At 41.1% G+C, this 15,673-nt stretch overlaps 1 protein-coding gene across 1 annotated transcript in view; it reads left to right on the forward strand.

Moving 5' to 3' along the window:
- LOC138285403 (collagen alpha-1(XXVIII) chain-like) overlaps positions 1-15,673 on the forward strand; it is a 196,383-nt gene that overhangs the window by 92,884 nt on the left and 87,826 nt on the right. Inside the window, exons 15-18 of the mRNA XM_069225287.1 lie at positions 13,225-13,293; positions 13,648-13,716; positions 13,805-13,873; positions 15,494-15,562. Of these exons, the coding sequence (XP_069081388.1) occupies positions 13,225-13,293; positions 13,648-13,716; positions 13,805-13,873; positions 15,494-15,562 (276 nt within the window). The remainder of the gene's footprint in view (positions 1-13,224; positions 13,294-13,647; positions 13,717-13,804; positions 13,874-15,493; positions 15,563-15,673) is intronic.

Here is a 15,673-nt window from a genome sequence, read left to right on the forward strand (position 1 = left end):
GGCGGGCGGCCTCCGCCGCCCGCCAGAATCAGAATGAGGGCCATAATCTTTTAAATCGGAGCATTGTTGAATTCATATTCATATTTCAAGAAGTCAGTGTTTTCTATTACCATATTTTCGATACAGTAGGTAACGTTAGGTGACACTGGGTGTAAACATAAAACTAAAGAAGGGCCAACCATCACTTTTGTGACCTGAGTCCCACAAAAGCTTCTGACATTTGTGTGACAACTTTGATCAGGGGTGTAACTCACAGCTAGCAGCCCAGGTACCTCACCTAGCCCACCTAAGTAAACTTTTTACAATCTGTCAACACAGTCTGCAGTGGAGCCACATTATTTTGCACACCACGGACTTATACTGCAGTCAAGCGATGTTTAAAGCTAGGTTTCGATCTGAGCGGCAGGACAGTCATGTATAAGTGTGACGCATTAGGAGGAGACATACACAGTATTAGCGCAGGGTGTGTGCAAGGCGATTCAGATGCAAAATACATTTAGTCAAAGAAAAAATGTTCAATATTTGTGCTTGAACCTTTAAAGAACCTCATGCACCACAACACCCTGCAGCAGGTGCAGACGCACTATGCAGACCAGCAAGAGGCCAAATGGTTGTAGGGTAATCTCTGAAAACTCGTGCTCAGTGTATGGAAGTATAGGCGATGGGTCCAGTTCTCACGATATGCACAATGGGTAATCTACGTCATCCGCTTTTCCAGAAAACTGCTGTACTTTTTTTGTTGCAAAACAGTTAATTAATTGTTGTTCACCTTAATCCTTCACTTTAATAATTCTTAAACTGTATTTACATTTTTGTGGCTTATGTTGAATTAATTTTTAGCAGCATGGTAATATTACAATATTTTTAAATATTATTATAATATTAGAATATTAGAATGTTGTTGTCCATGTTGAAGGCGAGTGTGACAGCAGTACTAAGGCCTGAAAGTGGTAATATGTTGTAGTGGGAGTGCCATGAGGTGCCAACATTTCTTAATGATGATTAACTGTTCACTGGTTCGAGTTTGCATGAAGGTTGATGAAGGTAATGGGATCTGCAATGGCAGCACAAATGAGGTAATTAACGGTCAGAAGATGAAAGAGATAATTCATCAACAAATGGGGAAGCTATAGATAGCCCACTTTTTGAGCTTCTAGTCCTCTGAGAATGACGTGGCCGCCATCACAGCTTCGATGCGCGGAACCCTCACACCAAGATGATGTTTGGAAAGCAAAGGCGAGGTAAGTACTGTTGAGGGGCGTCCTTGCCGAAGACAGATTTCCTTAGTTGTTCACATTACAAAGAGAGAGAAATCACTGAACCCCGTGCACGAATTAATTGTAATGTCGACCTAAATCAGGGTGAGGATAGCTGGTAGGGATTTCAGGGTATTAACGTGATGAGGACTAGTGCCAATAAAAAACAGAGGTCAATCCTTTTGAGACTCCAGACTCTGCAATCAAGTGCCTGAAACTGCCCATTGTAGAAGGAAACTACCATCAGGATCAGAAAAAAGTGGGATCATTTAGCCCCACTTTCTCCAAATTCTATTTCCCCGCATATAATGGCCCATACTTGACCTATGTCTGTGACATCAGCCTCACACAGAGCAAAGCAGTTGTGTATGAAGGCTAGCACACCAAGAGGCAATTCTGGGGTCTTTGGTAGCAGTTGCAGCTGGTGTAGGGGCAAAGTGGCGGGTAGGGGGGTGGGGAGGATTACAAAACAAAAACACAACAAAAAAACACTTACCTCAATGCACGCTGCATCGCCACTCTTCTGGCTCCACTGCAGGCACAGGCTCAAAGACTACCCTGCGACCAATCGTAATGCTGCTCTCATGCTGATTGCAGCATGAGAGCAGCATCAGAATTGGCCTCAGCACCCTCAATATATGATATTGCAATAATCCAAACGGGCCATTATCAATTATCTCCTAATTTGTAGAGGGTGGGTGGTCTGAAGGAATGATTGCACCTTTCTGGGAATATATTATTTTGATTTAAAAGTAAGAAAACACATGCAGCATTATCAATTACTGTTTCAAACATGAAAATAAATATTTTTTTCTCTGACATCTGGTAGGAAAATTGTAACTTGCTCACACAACATTATTTTAGTCAAACATTATTACCTAACAATTCCATCTACCACTAAAAGAAACCCAGCACAAATATGTGTTAACAGTAAATGGCTAGAGAATGTATGCAAACCCCAATTTGATTGCATAACTCTTCTTACAGTAAAAATCTTTTTTTTTCTCGCGGTAATGGATTTGCATCACTGAAGTAATTTGGCCTTGTATGCGTTCCTTTTTGTCCTGTAAACGACAATGACCTTCAAAATGTCTTAATCTGGCCAGTGCATAAGCTCACACATAATTTTCGAATCTAGCACAAAAAGGGCTGCTTTCTGAGGTGTTCTGGTGTTGTAAGTAAGCCACACAACTCTACTGGTTACCTAACTATTCACTCTTTCTTTGCTTGATTATAGAGAGCAGTTTTATGCAGCTAAACTGGCTCTACACCAAAGTTTGCTTGGTTTCTGGCTTCTGCTTGCCAGATTTTAAGGCCAGGTGAGCATCCCGTTCTGTGCTGATCTAGGTAAAGTGCAGAGTGAGTCGAATGGGAGAGCTGCTTGCTTGCTTAAGGCAATTCTCCCAGGTCGGAGACATCAAATGAACCCATAAAAAGCAGCTGTAAAAGAAATAGCATTCCAATGCATGCAATGGTCAGGCAAAGAGAGAACCAGGAACTACCAGGGCCCCTTGGCTGCCTGCGATCGCCAAGTCTGACTACTTAGGTGATTGGTGGTGATAGACTACCTAAAAACCTGCACTTCTTGAAATGAATCTTAAGACTTCCTTCATCCTACTCATTCCGCTCTCAGATCAGATCTACCACCCCTCAGCACTAATTGTCTATAAATTTGTTTTTGACCCTGTTCAGCGCTACCCTGCCTTTAACATAGGTTCACTCTATGCAAATAACACATACATACATACATACATTCATACGTTCCTTCTCCCCTCTACAAGAGATGATTTCATGGTGAATAAAGGGCCTATGACTGCTTCTTTCAGGAAAAGAGGTTTCTATTCCAGATAATTTCGGGCGATAGAAAACCTGAGGGGGCACCATGCCCCAATGAACTTGTGTTTTATTTTACTACAAGAGTAAATATTTGAAATGTCCAACCTGTCCCTGGTGCTAGCTCTTCCGCAAATGGAGGACTGGACCTTTTCCGTGATATGAAGAATGTCTGATCCCATTCTACTCTCAGGAAGTGACTGTCATCCTGGGAGGAAATCTCAATGCCAGAGATTCCATTTGGTCTCTCTTCAGTTTTGATGACTTCCATCTGGTGTCAGGGTCCGAATAATGATTGTTTATCTCTAACTGGCCAGCCAGATACCCCCGGGATTAGACTTTCCATTCTACTGGTCAATCCACCATTGGGCTGCTTTGCACCACTTTGCATTAAGGGGGCGCTCTATGGGTCATACTTAGGCATCCGAGAGCAACCACTCTTGATTTTTTACACAAAGTCCTATCTACTAACATTGTTAAACCGGGCTTTGCATCAAAAAGGCCTCCTAGAGTCAAGCACAAAGTAGGAGAAATGTTTTGTTTCTCCTTATATTTCACACATCGCGGGCATGCTACACTGCACAGCATGCAATCTAATGTGTGAAATGATTTAAACAAATATCCAGGCATATGATTTTGTACTGGAAGCATTCCTTTCTGTACAAAACCTATATTTGCAGAATAAACTGTGGTGCAGAGGTGTGTGGTGCTAGGCAGCCTGTTTTTTGCGCCAGCATAGGGAATGGAGCCGTAGCAGCCCATATTTAGGAGATATGTCTATGCGCTGCTCCCTGTGGCCAGGGTAATGCTTCATCTTTAGTTCCTGCTCTGCGTTGCCCTATTTTTTTGCAGATCTGCCCCTTACTGACCTTTCTTCCAATGAGCTGTTTACTATGTTTCACACAAAAGACGGTCTTCCAAACACAAGATCATTTTGTTCCAAAGGTAATACTTGTGGATTGTTATTTAAATTATAGTTTCATTTGCCTCCTTGAACCAAGGCTGAATGCTGCATCTGCTGAAATGAAACTTCCACAGTCTGATATAAAAATGAATTCGGAAATGTGGCTCATACTACGATGTTGACAGATCAATGTCACATATTGGTGAAAGGACCCCGTTAGGAAGGTTAAAGTGTAGCCTATTTTGTATCAGTGACAAAATGGTACCGCAAATTGACAGCTCAAAAGCATCCTTCAGAATGGTATTTTGAGTATGTTTGAAACAAGATACCAGCACTTTTAACACATAGCAGTCAAAGTTAAAAGATGTTGTCTGCCCCAACTTGTGTGTAGGCTTAACTTTCAGGTCAAGACCGCACGTGGGCATGCATTATTTCGGTTCATTTTTGAGAGTGAAATGTATTTTACTCGCCCACAACAGAGGTAGTGTGTAGCATTCTGTTCAGATGCCTAAAAGCAAGTAAAACATTTTCATGACGAATTGTATGATTTTACAAACCTGTATGTTCTATGTGTGGCATTGAGCAGTAACATAGTCAGTGTACCATAGGCCATAGTGCAAGGAACGAAATGATCCACCTGACTGCTGTGTGAATTATATAAAAGGCTACTGGAATCATGCGGCAGGAGAGAGACAAATTATGTGGTAGGTTTGAGTAAGTTTGCGGCAACAAAAGTCAAATTATGCGGCATAACCCGGCACATTTTGTAATAATATAACGTCACTATTTCTGAATTTTTAAACGTGGTAGCAGTGTATGGACATTGGTTGCACCCTATTAGCATCAGTTTAACATCAAAATATAGCAATAAGTGATAGAAAGGCCACTAGTTCGGCTTTGCAAAGGGCCTTCCACTGCGCAGCAGCACGTGTTGCTGCATTTTTAGTAGCTTTGAAACCGTATGAGCTAGAAATCATTTTTTGTTCTTGTTAAAGTCAGCAGATTATGCGGCAGATGATGGATTATTTGACAAATGTAGCAAATCTATAATTATGCGAAAATGTGCGCTGCCACACAATAGCATAATTCCAGTGGCCCTGGCTATAAAGTACAGCATAAATCAGGATTCATTGTTCCCTCTGTGCCTCAGTACCACTGCACCTGCTGCACCAGTGGAAGCTACCCCTCTAGCAATGGGCTCACTATTCACTTGTCTGTGTTGTACTCAGTTTAACATTTTACAGCGGAATGACGGGCACGGGTTAAACAGGCAGACATGACATGATGGCCGATGCAAGAGGAGGGCATGGAAATGCACTGCCCCTCTTTATCTAGATAAACAATATACATAAGGCTCCTTATTTCCTTCTGGTGGGAGGAGACATTGAAATAGTGTGAATCAATAAAGAGGATTCATTTTAAATCTCGTGTTACTTGGAAACTAACACGTTCATTAACAGTGCTTCTGTTAAAATGCATCTCATGCACAACTTTAACCCAATCTGTTATATACTTTATATAACGTGGCATCTTCACTGTACATGTAAATTCATCTCGAATCACGGGATTACAAAACAAATGACACTCAGTGACATAATTCTATACGTAGAGAAAAAAGATCTGAAAATTAGAGTACAAATTCAGAACAAAATTCTCCTTGCATGTCATTTACAGTTTGTGTGGTATGAGCAGGCAGTACAAGGGTATGTGTGAGTGGGCAACAAATGACTTTTGTCAGTAGCCAGACGTACGTCATGCCAGTGAATAGTCATTGTCGGCAACTAATGAGAGGGCTTGGGTGTGCAGCCAATGATAGGCCCAGGTCAGCAGCCAATGAAATGACAGGGCCTCTGAGCATTGGCCTGTGCAACCAGCCGATGGCATGGCTTGTGCGAGAAGCTAAAAATTGGGCCCAAGGATAGGGAATGTGTGATCTGTCAATAAAAGGACGTTTGTGAACAGGCATAGGTGGATTGATTCAGAAATAAGAAACATCTTAGAATATTTTAGAATTCATACATTGAACACCGCTGGCAGTTAACTTATTGATCGAGATCAGATGTTGTGGAAGGCACGCTCACGATCTGCTCCCCTCCCACTGACATATCCATTCCCGACTGGAGGCACAGTGTAAGCGGTCCAGCGATGCCTGCCATTCAATATTTTTTGAAGGGATTAAGCAGCCTGCTGGTGTATAAACTGCTATTAGGTAAACACTGATCAAATGCGGTGCCGCTTCTCGGATCTCCATTGAGCACACCCAATGCCACCCTCGTAGGTATCTTGTTAGAAACAAACAGACATCATTCACTTCATTTGTAGGTGTTTTTGTGTCTTCAAAGTAAGTATGTTTTCCTGGCTCAAAAATCTAAGTGATCTGATAGGATTAGTGAGATTTAGGCGGCTGCGCACCCGATTAGGCAGGGAAAAGTCCCCTTCAGTTTAGCACTTAGTGACTTCCTAACACAAAAACACAGGATTATATCCCTGATGAGGCCACAGGCGGCTTTAACCAGTATTTTAATGGGCCTTTTTGGTCAGATTTTGGAGATTTCGTAAATCCACCTAAAGCTTGCCTCTGAAGCCCTCAAGAAACAGCAGAGGCAGCCGATTTACAGACACTGAAAAGTAGGGGAGAGACACGTCTATGTCTCCAACTGACAGCCACATTATTTCATACTGTTGATAAGTTAAAGAGCATCCTGTTCACTGACTGATCAGACAAGTGCTGGGCAGTGAAGAACTCCACTGTTTAAAAAAAGCAGGAGGAGGGTCAGCAGGGGAGATGCAACAGGGCCGGAGAGTTTGTGAGCTGTTTATTCTGTAATATAGGGCCAGATGTAGCAAAAGTTTTTACCCATGCTGTGTCTATGGGAAAAAGTGTACGTACATATGGCCCGTAGTGTCTACAATGAATATGTTGTAATTGCAGACTGAAGCAACAATGTGTGAGATTTCTATTGCGCATTTTGCAAAACATGTTAAAGGTATTCTGCTCTTGCTTCTCAAAGTGACAGTCCAAGGTCTTGTTAGCCTTCTTGATGGTGCTAAGGCCAGAATATCACTTCCATATTAGAAATTGCTTAAATATTGGTTGATGATTGTGAATGAAAGATGAGAGTTGTAATGTGCACAGCTACTCCACGGATTGCTCCCGTGCAATTGCAGACCGTGCCGTCTTGGATGGCATAACTATGTCATTGAAGAAAGAAGGGAAGCTACATCTAGTGTAGGAAGATGTGCGTCCTCCAGCCTCTGGGTAAAGAATGATAAGGGCAACTTTCATTGTGTTATGTCCACTACCTCTTGATGCTCCCAGGAAACCCATTAACTGTCATTATTGTATGAGCTAAGACCATACACAGAACGGCATGATAAACAGACACTGAACGTGTAAGCTAGGAGGTTGCATTACCAATATAGGAGCAACGAATGGAAGGCCTGGACCTTAATACGTGTCCCACTGTGAGGCCGTATGGAAAGCAACATATTATACATGGCTCTTAAAATTTAAGACACACTACGCCAGATGATGTGGTCTGCAAACTGTGCTGCTGTGGTCTGAAGAAGGTGGTGCTCTCTTCTGCAAAGTAGTTCGTACAGTTACTAAACAGATAATAGATCCTCCTGCCCTTCCCACCACCACCCATACACCCCTGCCCCCCAGCTCAGTTCCAGGTGCGGTACAACAGTTGCACAGCTTTAAAGCCGGACCTGCACCGGGAAATTCATAACGATTGTTAACTGGGGTGAAGATACTGACCAGAAACAATGACTCATAATGGCCCCTTAGTGCAATATGATATATAGAGTAGGCAAGCAAAATAGAAGATTACATCATGTGTGATATTGAGGCCAAATTCAGTGCAGCCTAGACCTGGAAGAATCTGCTTTGTAATTGATCACAAACACGCAATGGTTCATACCGAGGCCAGTGGTGCTGGAACACTTTTCAGAGTGGGGATGCTCCTGTTAATGTTATGTCACTGAAGTTCCAAGGATTTAAAAAACTTGTGTGGCTAATGTGCCATGGCCATTCAGAAGGGGAGCAGTAAGGGTGTGGGTTGAAGCTAGTTGTCGATTTTGGATCACTGGTAAGGTAGCACACTGTCATTTACAAACAGCACATCTTTTGTTGAAATGGCCACTGAGTGTGCATAGACATGCAGTTTTACTGATAAACCTACATAGTGCTCAAACAATGATGTGTGGACAGCAGGTTTCAGAGAATATTTTTACAGCAGCAAGTAAAGTGTCCGGATTTGTTCCCATTAAATGTTTCCATCACACTTCAGAATTGCAAAAAAGTGTGCTTCATTTGTGCTTTCCTAATTGCTGTTGTATTTTGAAATAAATGTATACTTAATTTGCATGCATTTAAGCAGGCTTCTGTACTAGACAAAACTGACAACCTACAGCACTTCCTTTCACCGCCTGAACCCCAGAAGCATCGTTAACCAGGTCACTTTAAAAATGTCAATGTAATCACCCCAAGAAGTTTTCACATTTCCTGAATGCGTCATTTTTTTAGATTTCAAAGCAATTGCTAAGATGATATACTTTTGAAAAAGATTCTTTTAAGTATGCAAGTGTCTACAACATTTGCCTGCCCTAAAAACTAAAGCAAAGCCAGGCGTGCTCGAACAGATTCGTACTCTCTTTTATAATCCCTTTGAACAGCATTGCCAAGTGGTGTCAGCGACCCTCTGGGGCGCTCTCCGGTGGAAAGGCAGCTGGCTCGCATTGCCTAGAGCAACAGCTACATGTGCTTCAAAAGCAACACTTTCTTAAGAGCATTGTGGTTTGCTCGGAGGGAGTCATCATATCTGAAAGCAAATAATCTAATTATTTAGGTACTGAAAAGTGTAACAATGTGCACCACAGATTAAAGAAATATGGAAGACAGTAAACAAACATTCAATTTGCAGGCAAAATGTATTTTGCTTTGATATAGAAAAATGTACACAAACATTACCTCAAGGTAAAAAGCGAATTCCATGCACGGTAGTATACAAAAGCTGCCACTGGGCTGCTAGAATTACGTAGGTCCTAAAAACATACTCACAAAACAATTGTCCTTATTCAATTAGAATTTGTGATTCAAAACTTTCTCTGGTTACTATGTGCTTTTTAAAGAAATAAAGAGGAGAAAGGGATAGACACCTATATACAAATCTTTTTTAATACAGTTGGTATCTGGTAATCCCAGCACTCGTCCTCTTAAACATTGATGGAGAAAGGAGATGGCAGAAGGGTGAACAGGAGTGGGATACAGGGTGTTAAACCCCCCCAGTTAATGTCCTTGGAAATTCTTCTAGAGTGAGGCCCTAGTTCCTCCTCTACCGTGTCATACTACCAAGATAATTCCCCAGGTGGGTAACTCTTTTAGGATTCATTATCATGCATTAGTGGGCGCCGCCTCCTGAATGAGACATAAGAAGTCTGTGCAGATTTTGAACAAATACACAAGAGATGAACAAGGTCATCACTCCAATAACATACAAAACTACATGGGGAGTGCAATCCCAACAAAGGCCTGTGATTTGTTGCCTTATTACAAGCAAGTTAGACCTCACTTGTAATAATAAATAGAAATCACTGGTCACCTGTAATACGTTATTACAAGTAGCTAGTGCATCATAATATGCCTGCTCAGCTAGAATAGAGCCCACGATCTCCTGAATTTTCTCAGAAGCCAAAAGTAATATGAGACTAAGGGTGTGATTTAGAGTTTGGCAGACGGGTTACTCTATCACAAAAGTGACGGATATCTCATCCGTCGTATTAGGATCGCTATAGGTTATTTAGGGATCGTAATACAGCAGACGGGATATCCGTCACCTCCACCAAACTCTAAAGCAAGCCCTAAGTATTGTTTAAACATGAACAAAGAAGAAACCCTGGCAACTTCTATTATCATGAGATGTGCAATGCAAAACAGCACAGATGAATGACCCAGCGGCCCTTCTTTGTTCCCTAAAATTACATGTTTGCTTCTGACACTCATGGACTACAGTTTTCAGTTCTATCACAATTTAAACGAAAGATGTGATAGTGAAGGGTGTTTTTTCTGTTTCCCACTACTTATAAGACAGTTTGGTTAAATATAACCTAATTGAGTGTGTAAACGGAAAAGAACAAGTAACACAGGGTTTCCCTCTGTTTAATCTCATAAATAGCTCTGTAGAAATTAATAACTTCAATTTGTATGTTGCATGCTGGACTTCAAAATTTCAGACGTACCAAATAGATGTTATTTGAACACCAATCCATTATGGTAAATAGTGTGTGCAGGCTCAAAGGAAACTTATAGTAAATACTTGCAAACCCGATTGGAAAGGTGTACACATTTAGAGTTTATATGCTTCGTTTTATAGATTTCTTTTTATCAATATATACAATATCATGAATAGTGTATTATGAGAAATAAAATACCTCCAGATTTTCATACTGAGAACTTTTCAAGTCATTTTGAAGTTCCATCAAATTACAAAGGCAGTTGAGCTACAGTCATGTGCATTCACATGATTGTGGGACTCCTTGCAACTTGCAGCATCCTTCGAGGATCTCTGTTTATTATAATTTACAAGTAGAATGGTCCAAATCATCATGTTTCAGAGTCTTTCCCACCAGCATATTATGTGCTTTGGACCACCCATGTGCCACCGAGATGTATGGTCATTTGTGTTAATCTCCACGTAAAATAAGGCCATTGCTTTAAGGTGCAATATCAAATCATTAGACAGGTATTGAAAAAATTCAGGAGTTCCAATTTGTCAGCTTAACAGTGCTGTAATTCCTCATTTAAGTGTGCCGCCTAGTGGCCATTTTCACTTTATATGAAATGCTCTGGTAGAAAAGGCTGGAATTTCATCAGGAGTGCAATAAACATGATGAAGGCGCCACATCTGCCACTAGAACACAAATAGCGATTTATAGGTCAAACTAGCTTCAGCATTATACTTAAAGATCTGACGGCACCTTTGTGTGTATAAGTTAATAATGGGCAGCTTGGGGGAACTACATTTACATACAATGAGCTTCTTAAAATGGCTCATTTCATTTATTGTCCAAATCAAAGTCCCATATATAAACTGGGTGCATTATTTGGGAAATAGTATTCTAAGAACTGAACTAAGAGAATCCATAACAAAGTTAGAGCCCCCCTGTTCATAAGACTGTACTATGATTTTAATAAAAATGGATCCACAAGCTCAATGAGCCACCAAACACTTGATAGAGGATAATGCTTTTGTTAGTGAATCTTACGGGGACATCCTTTATGTAGAATTCCATTCCACTGCCAGAGTCAGGTCTGATGTGTATAATATTGGTCCCATTTTATACTAGCGCAAACAGAAGGAGCTAAAAAGATGGAATTGAATGTTAAGCACACTTTATTATTTCACTGAGTCTAATTAAGAAAAGGAAGTATGCCCAGACCTGATTCACAGGATCATTGTACCGCAGGGACTCAAGCTGATCCCCACACATGAAGTCCAAGCAAACCATTACGCATCAGGAGTTGCTTCTATTCCCATGCCAGGGGGAGTGGTTGAACGAATCAGGTGCTTCTTTGGGGCCGATAAAGGACTGACTTGCATGTTGTTGGATCCCTTCTTCATTGGAACACACGGTAGAGCACAAGCTCTACCCAGATGTAGTTCTAGAGGATAAAAAGTACTTGTAGCAGCAGTTCTAGCTATCCCTTTGTTTGTTGCCTCTATACATTTGTGTCCGTTACAACCCCAACTCCAACCAACTCAAATGAGCATGGTTGCAGCCATCCACAATCTACATAGAAATAAGACTGCTGGGGATATTCTGTAACATAATCTGTATTAGGAGCAGCGCCATACTGGTCACGCTTAAGAGTCTCAGAGCAGTGACTGCCCTTCACAGTGGCTAACTGGAAGAGGTCAGATCCTGGACAGACAACTGTTAAATCAAGGTCAGACTTGTGCATTCAACCATTACACGTCTTTGACTCAAGCGATGAGTTCACTTATCATCATGGTGAGGCCATCTCAGTAATGAGCACAGCTTCATGGCATTCCTAAAGTCACATTACCAACCCTTTGCAATAATGCACATAGCACGAGAAATATATTTTTGTGCTTGTGAACTAAAACATAGCAAGCATATATTTGGTCCTGTTCATATTAACTAAAGACTTTACGCTAGAGTAAAAATTTACGAAATGGACCATGGAATCATTGTAAAGCCTGTAAAACGAATGTATTGCTTCTAAATAGGTGTACTTGCTTAATGTAGGTTTTAACAGAGAACGCAAACTGATTTCGCACAAACTTGTAACTTGTGTAAAAAAGATGGAACAGACTGGTTTTGCTTCAAACTTAGTCACATCCGTCAGAGTTCAAATGTAGAAAAATATTAGTCTCTATTTCCTATTATGACAACTCATCAGAAATAGCGTGAATCATGTTTCTCCATGTTCAGCTCATTTGCGTAATGTTTTGGTGATTGTGCTTCTGTACAAATAGAAAAAATGCTGAAAAGAGTTTAGTCCTGCTTTTTTCATACAACTGTGTTCTGATCCAGGTCTTTCCTAGTTCATAATAAGGTTTACTTTTCCTTCTTCAGGAAAAATATCGGAAGGCGATGCCTTCTGTCCCCCTTCAATGCCACAGTCCTATCTGTTTTCACTGTGGGTTATTGATGGTTCCGGGACTTGGGGTTTATCTTTCAAGGAAGCTGACAAACGCAGAATAAAAGAAAAAAAATCGCTTTCTGATTGTGGGTACAAAACGTTCAAAATGTAATCGTCAAGTTAACATTCACTGTTCCATACTGAAAACTGGCCTTAAAACTGAAGTTTGTGTAATTAAAGAAAAGCTGGCCAATGTTATTTTTTAAATAGTCTTCAAGTAAGTTATGTTCCTTCAAAAAAGTATAAAACAATCAATTAAATAAAAAGTGACAAGTTTCGCCCAGGAAAGGATTCAAAATCAAATTACCAAGAGTTAATTATAGGCTGAACTAGCTGCTAAATGTACCGTAGATAGTAGGAAATCGTAGCAAAGTAGTTGAACTAAATGATGTATTCGAAGGAATTTGGTATGTACGTTTCCATGGATGAAGTGCCCTTTGGCACTGAGCTGCGTTCGGTTATGTCACTTTGATTCATATCACACTTTCAAAAGTGACATTTAAAGCAATGAATGATCGGCCATCAGAGCTGTTAACATTGTCTGACTTTTTCTCCTCCAGGGGGACCGTGGATTTGAAGGACCCAGGGGGGCTCGTGGACAACCCGGCATTGGTTTTCAAGGTGAAAAGGTGAGCAGTAAACATGTCACTCGATTGATTTGATTGACAAGGGGGGAGAGAGTAGGGATTGTTGTGAGTTACAAAAGGTGCAGTGAGGCAAAATAGACCCACTGGGATTTACGATCAGGGCTTAATAGTAGTGAATTTGGCGAGCTGCTTTATAGGCAATAAAGGCAATAAACCAGCTATGTCTATTGTTGCTTTCTGCTGTTCTTCGGGACACAATTGTATTGGCTGTGTGGGAACAACATGGGACCCAAAACAAGGCCTAAAACTGCAGCATGAAGCTTCTCCCCATGCAGCGCTAAGTACATGTACGTTTAGTCCTTTACCCATCAAGCCATTCTCTTTCTTGTCACACAGGGTGAATTTGGGCCTCCAGGCTTGCCTGGCCCTATTGGGTTGCCTGGCATTGGGATCCAAGGAGAGAAGGTAAGACTTTTAAAATGGAGTGAAGCCTTTTATCGGCAAGTCAGAAGTTCATGTTTTGAAACTGATCTATTTTGATTCTCTTGTCCAGGGCGTCCAAGGACCACAAGGACCGCCGGGTTTAAGAGGCCCCCAAGGGGAAGGGTTGACTGGATCAAAGGCAAGTAACAGCGAGAATGAAGGTGCAACCAGGATTCTGCAGGGGGCATAGGGATGTTGCATGAAGAATATGAATGATAAGTACCTCAATAAACATGTATAACAAAGCCTTGAAAATACAGCTGTACGTTAGTATTATTTGATGTAAGTAGTATCCAATTGAATCCCACTGTCTTTGGCGAATGTCACACTTACTGGCTGAACATAGATCAGTAGCCTGGAAAAGGGATGTAGGCAATGACTTTTAGGGTTTTGTGACTACAGCCATAGTGAATGAGCCATTCAAAGTATTTTGTGTTGACGAGGAGAGGGTTTATACGAGGTCCAAAGTAGCATCATCAAATCACCTGAGCTAGTAAGTTTTCAGGTTGCCCACTGTGCCAGGGTAGTGTTCATTGAAATTTCCCAAAGGCATGGTGGAAAAAAAATGCATCTTCCGGGCTTTCATAAGTTTCAAGAAGTCAGTTTAAATGTAGTTAGGTAAAGGGAGAGAGATCCAAAGTGAGGAGCCTGGCATGAAGTATCTGCTACCTCAAAGTTTTTGGATCTCGCCGAGTGGACTAAGAGTTTGTTTTGGGAAGTTAAACTTAGGTATTTGCTCTGCCTGGATGGTGTAAATATATTTGAGAGGTAAGATCGCTTCCCTTCTATTAAATTAATGCAAGTTTGAAATGCTGAAAATTATCAGGGAATGCAGAGTTATTGGGTGCAGAAAACCCTGCATACTATGATTTCCCACCCCTAAGCAAACAGGAGTTTGCATATGAGCATGAATTGTCCAACGCACTTGTAATAAGGACCTAGTGTATTAGAACAACCGTACATAATAACATTTAAATCAATAAAATATTGATCTCACTTGCCAAATCACTTTCCAATTCTACAAAGACACCCATCCCCATGTGATTGTTTAGAGAACAGAGGGACTTGGGGATTATCTGTGTCAGTTTGAACAAACTAAGAATGAGTAAGGACCCTGCATACTGCTGTTGCACACAGCTGCACATAAATATTTTGTCAGAGTCTGGCAAAATGCATACATCTTCTCGTTCATATATGTAACTTGTGCTTGTGGTAGGAGGTGAACGTGATGTTTATGGAGGAAGAGTGCCTTGTCAATGACAACTGACTTTTGTCCTTCATCAAAAGAGTCTTGGAGGGCACTGAGCCCATGCTGGCCCTATGCACGGTTTGTATTAGGGCTGCCAACCAGACACAGGTCAGGAGTTCTATACAGTTGCACATTTACGTGGATCAATCTACAGTTGGCACAAAGACATGCTGACAACTGATGCACAATCCTTATTGAATAAAAACTATACCCACATTCCAGTCCTTTTTGCAGAAAAATGTTATTTGCCCATTTGGGAATGTGCATCTGTTGATGCTAAACCTCTAGTGTGGTTAGTGAATACCAGCATATTTGGGGGCCATCAATAAATCATCTGTGCACTTGCAACTATGAACAAAGCTTTTGCCATAAAAAATAATCATTCAAATGAAATCACATACTTTTAAAAAAAATACCTCTTTTGCTCTGCTGTTGGTAAAACTTGTGAATGAAATACCAGAGCGTAAAGCATCCTGATTTGAGAGTGATTTGTCATTTTTTCTTCTCTAGGGTGAGCAAGGTTTACCAGGTGAAGCTGGAGCTCCAGGAGAGAGGGGATTTGGGGATCCTGGTGCAAAGGTAGAGTATACTTCAAGGCAGTCCTTTTTCCGCTGCTACAGCACCCCCTAAGAAGTTTATACACTGATAAAAAGATGGATTTCGGAAGTGGGTGGCGATATGGAAAGGTGA

This window comes from Pleurodeles waltl, chromosome 3_1 (assembly GCF_031143425.1).
Source record: "Pleurodeles waltl isolate 20211129_DDA chromosome 3_1, aPleWal1.hap1.20221129, whole genome shotgun sequence".
Lineage (NCBI taxonomy): Eukaryota > Metazoa > Chordata > Amphibia > Caudata > Salamandridae > Pleurodeles > Pleurodeles waltl.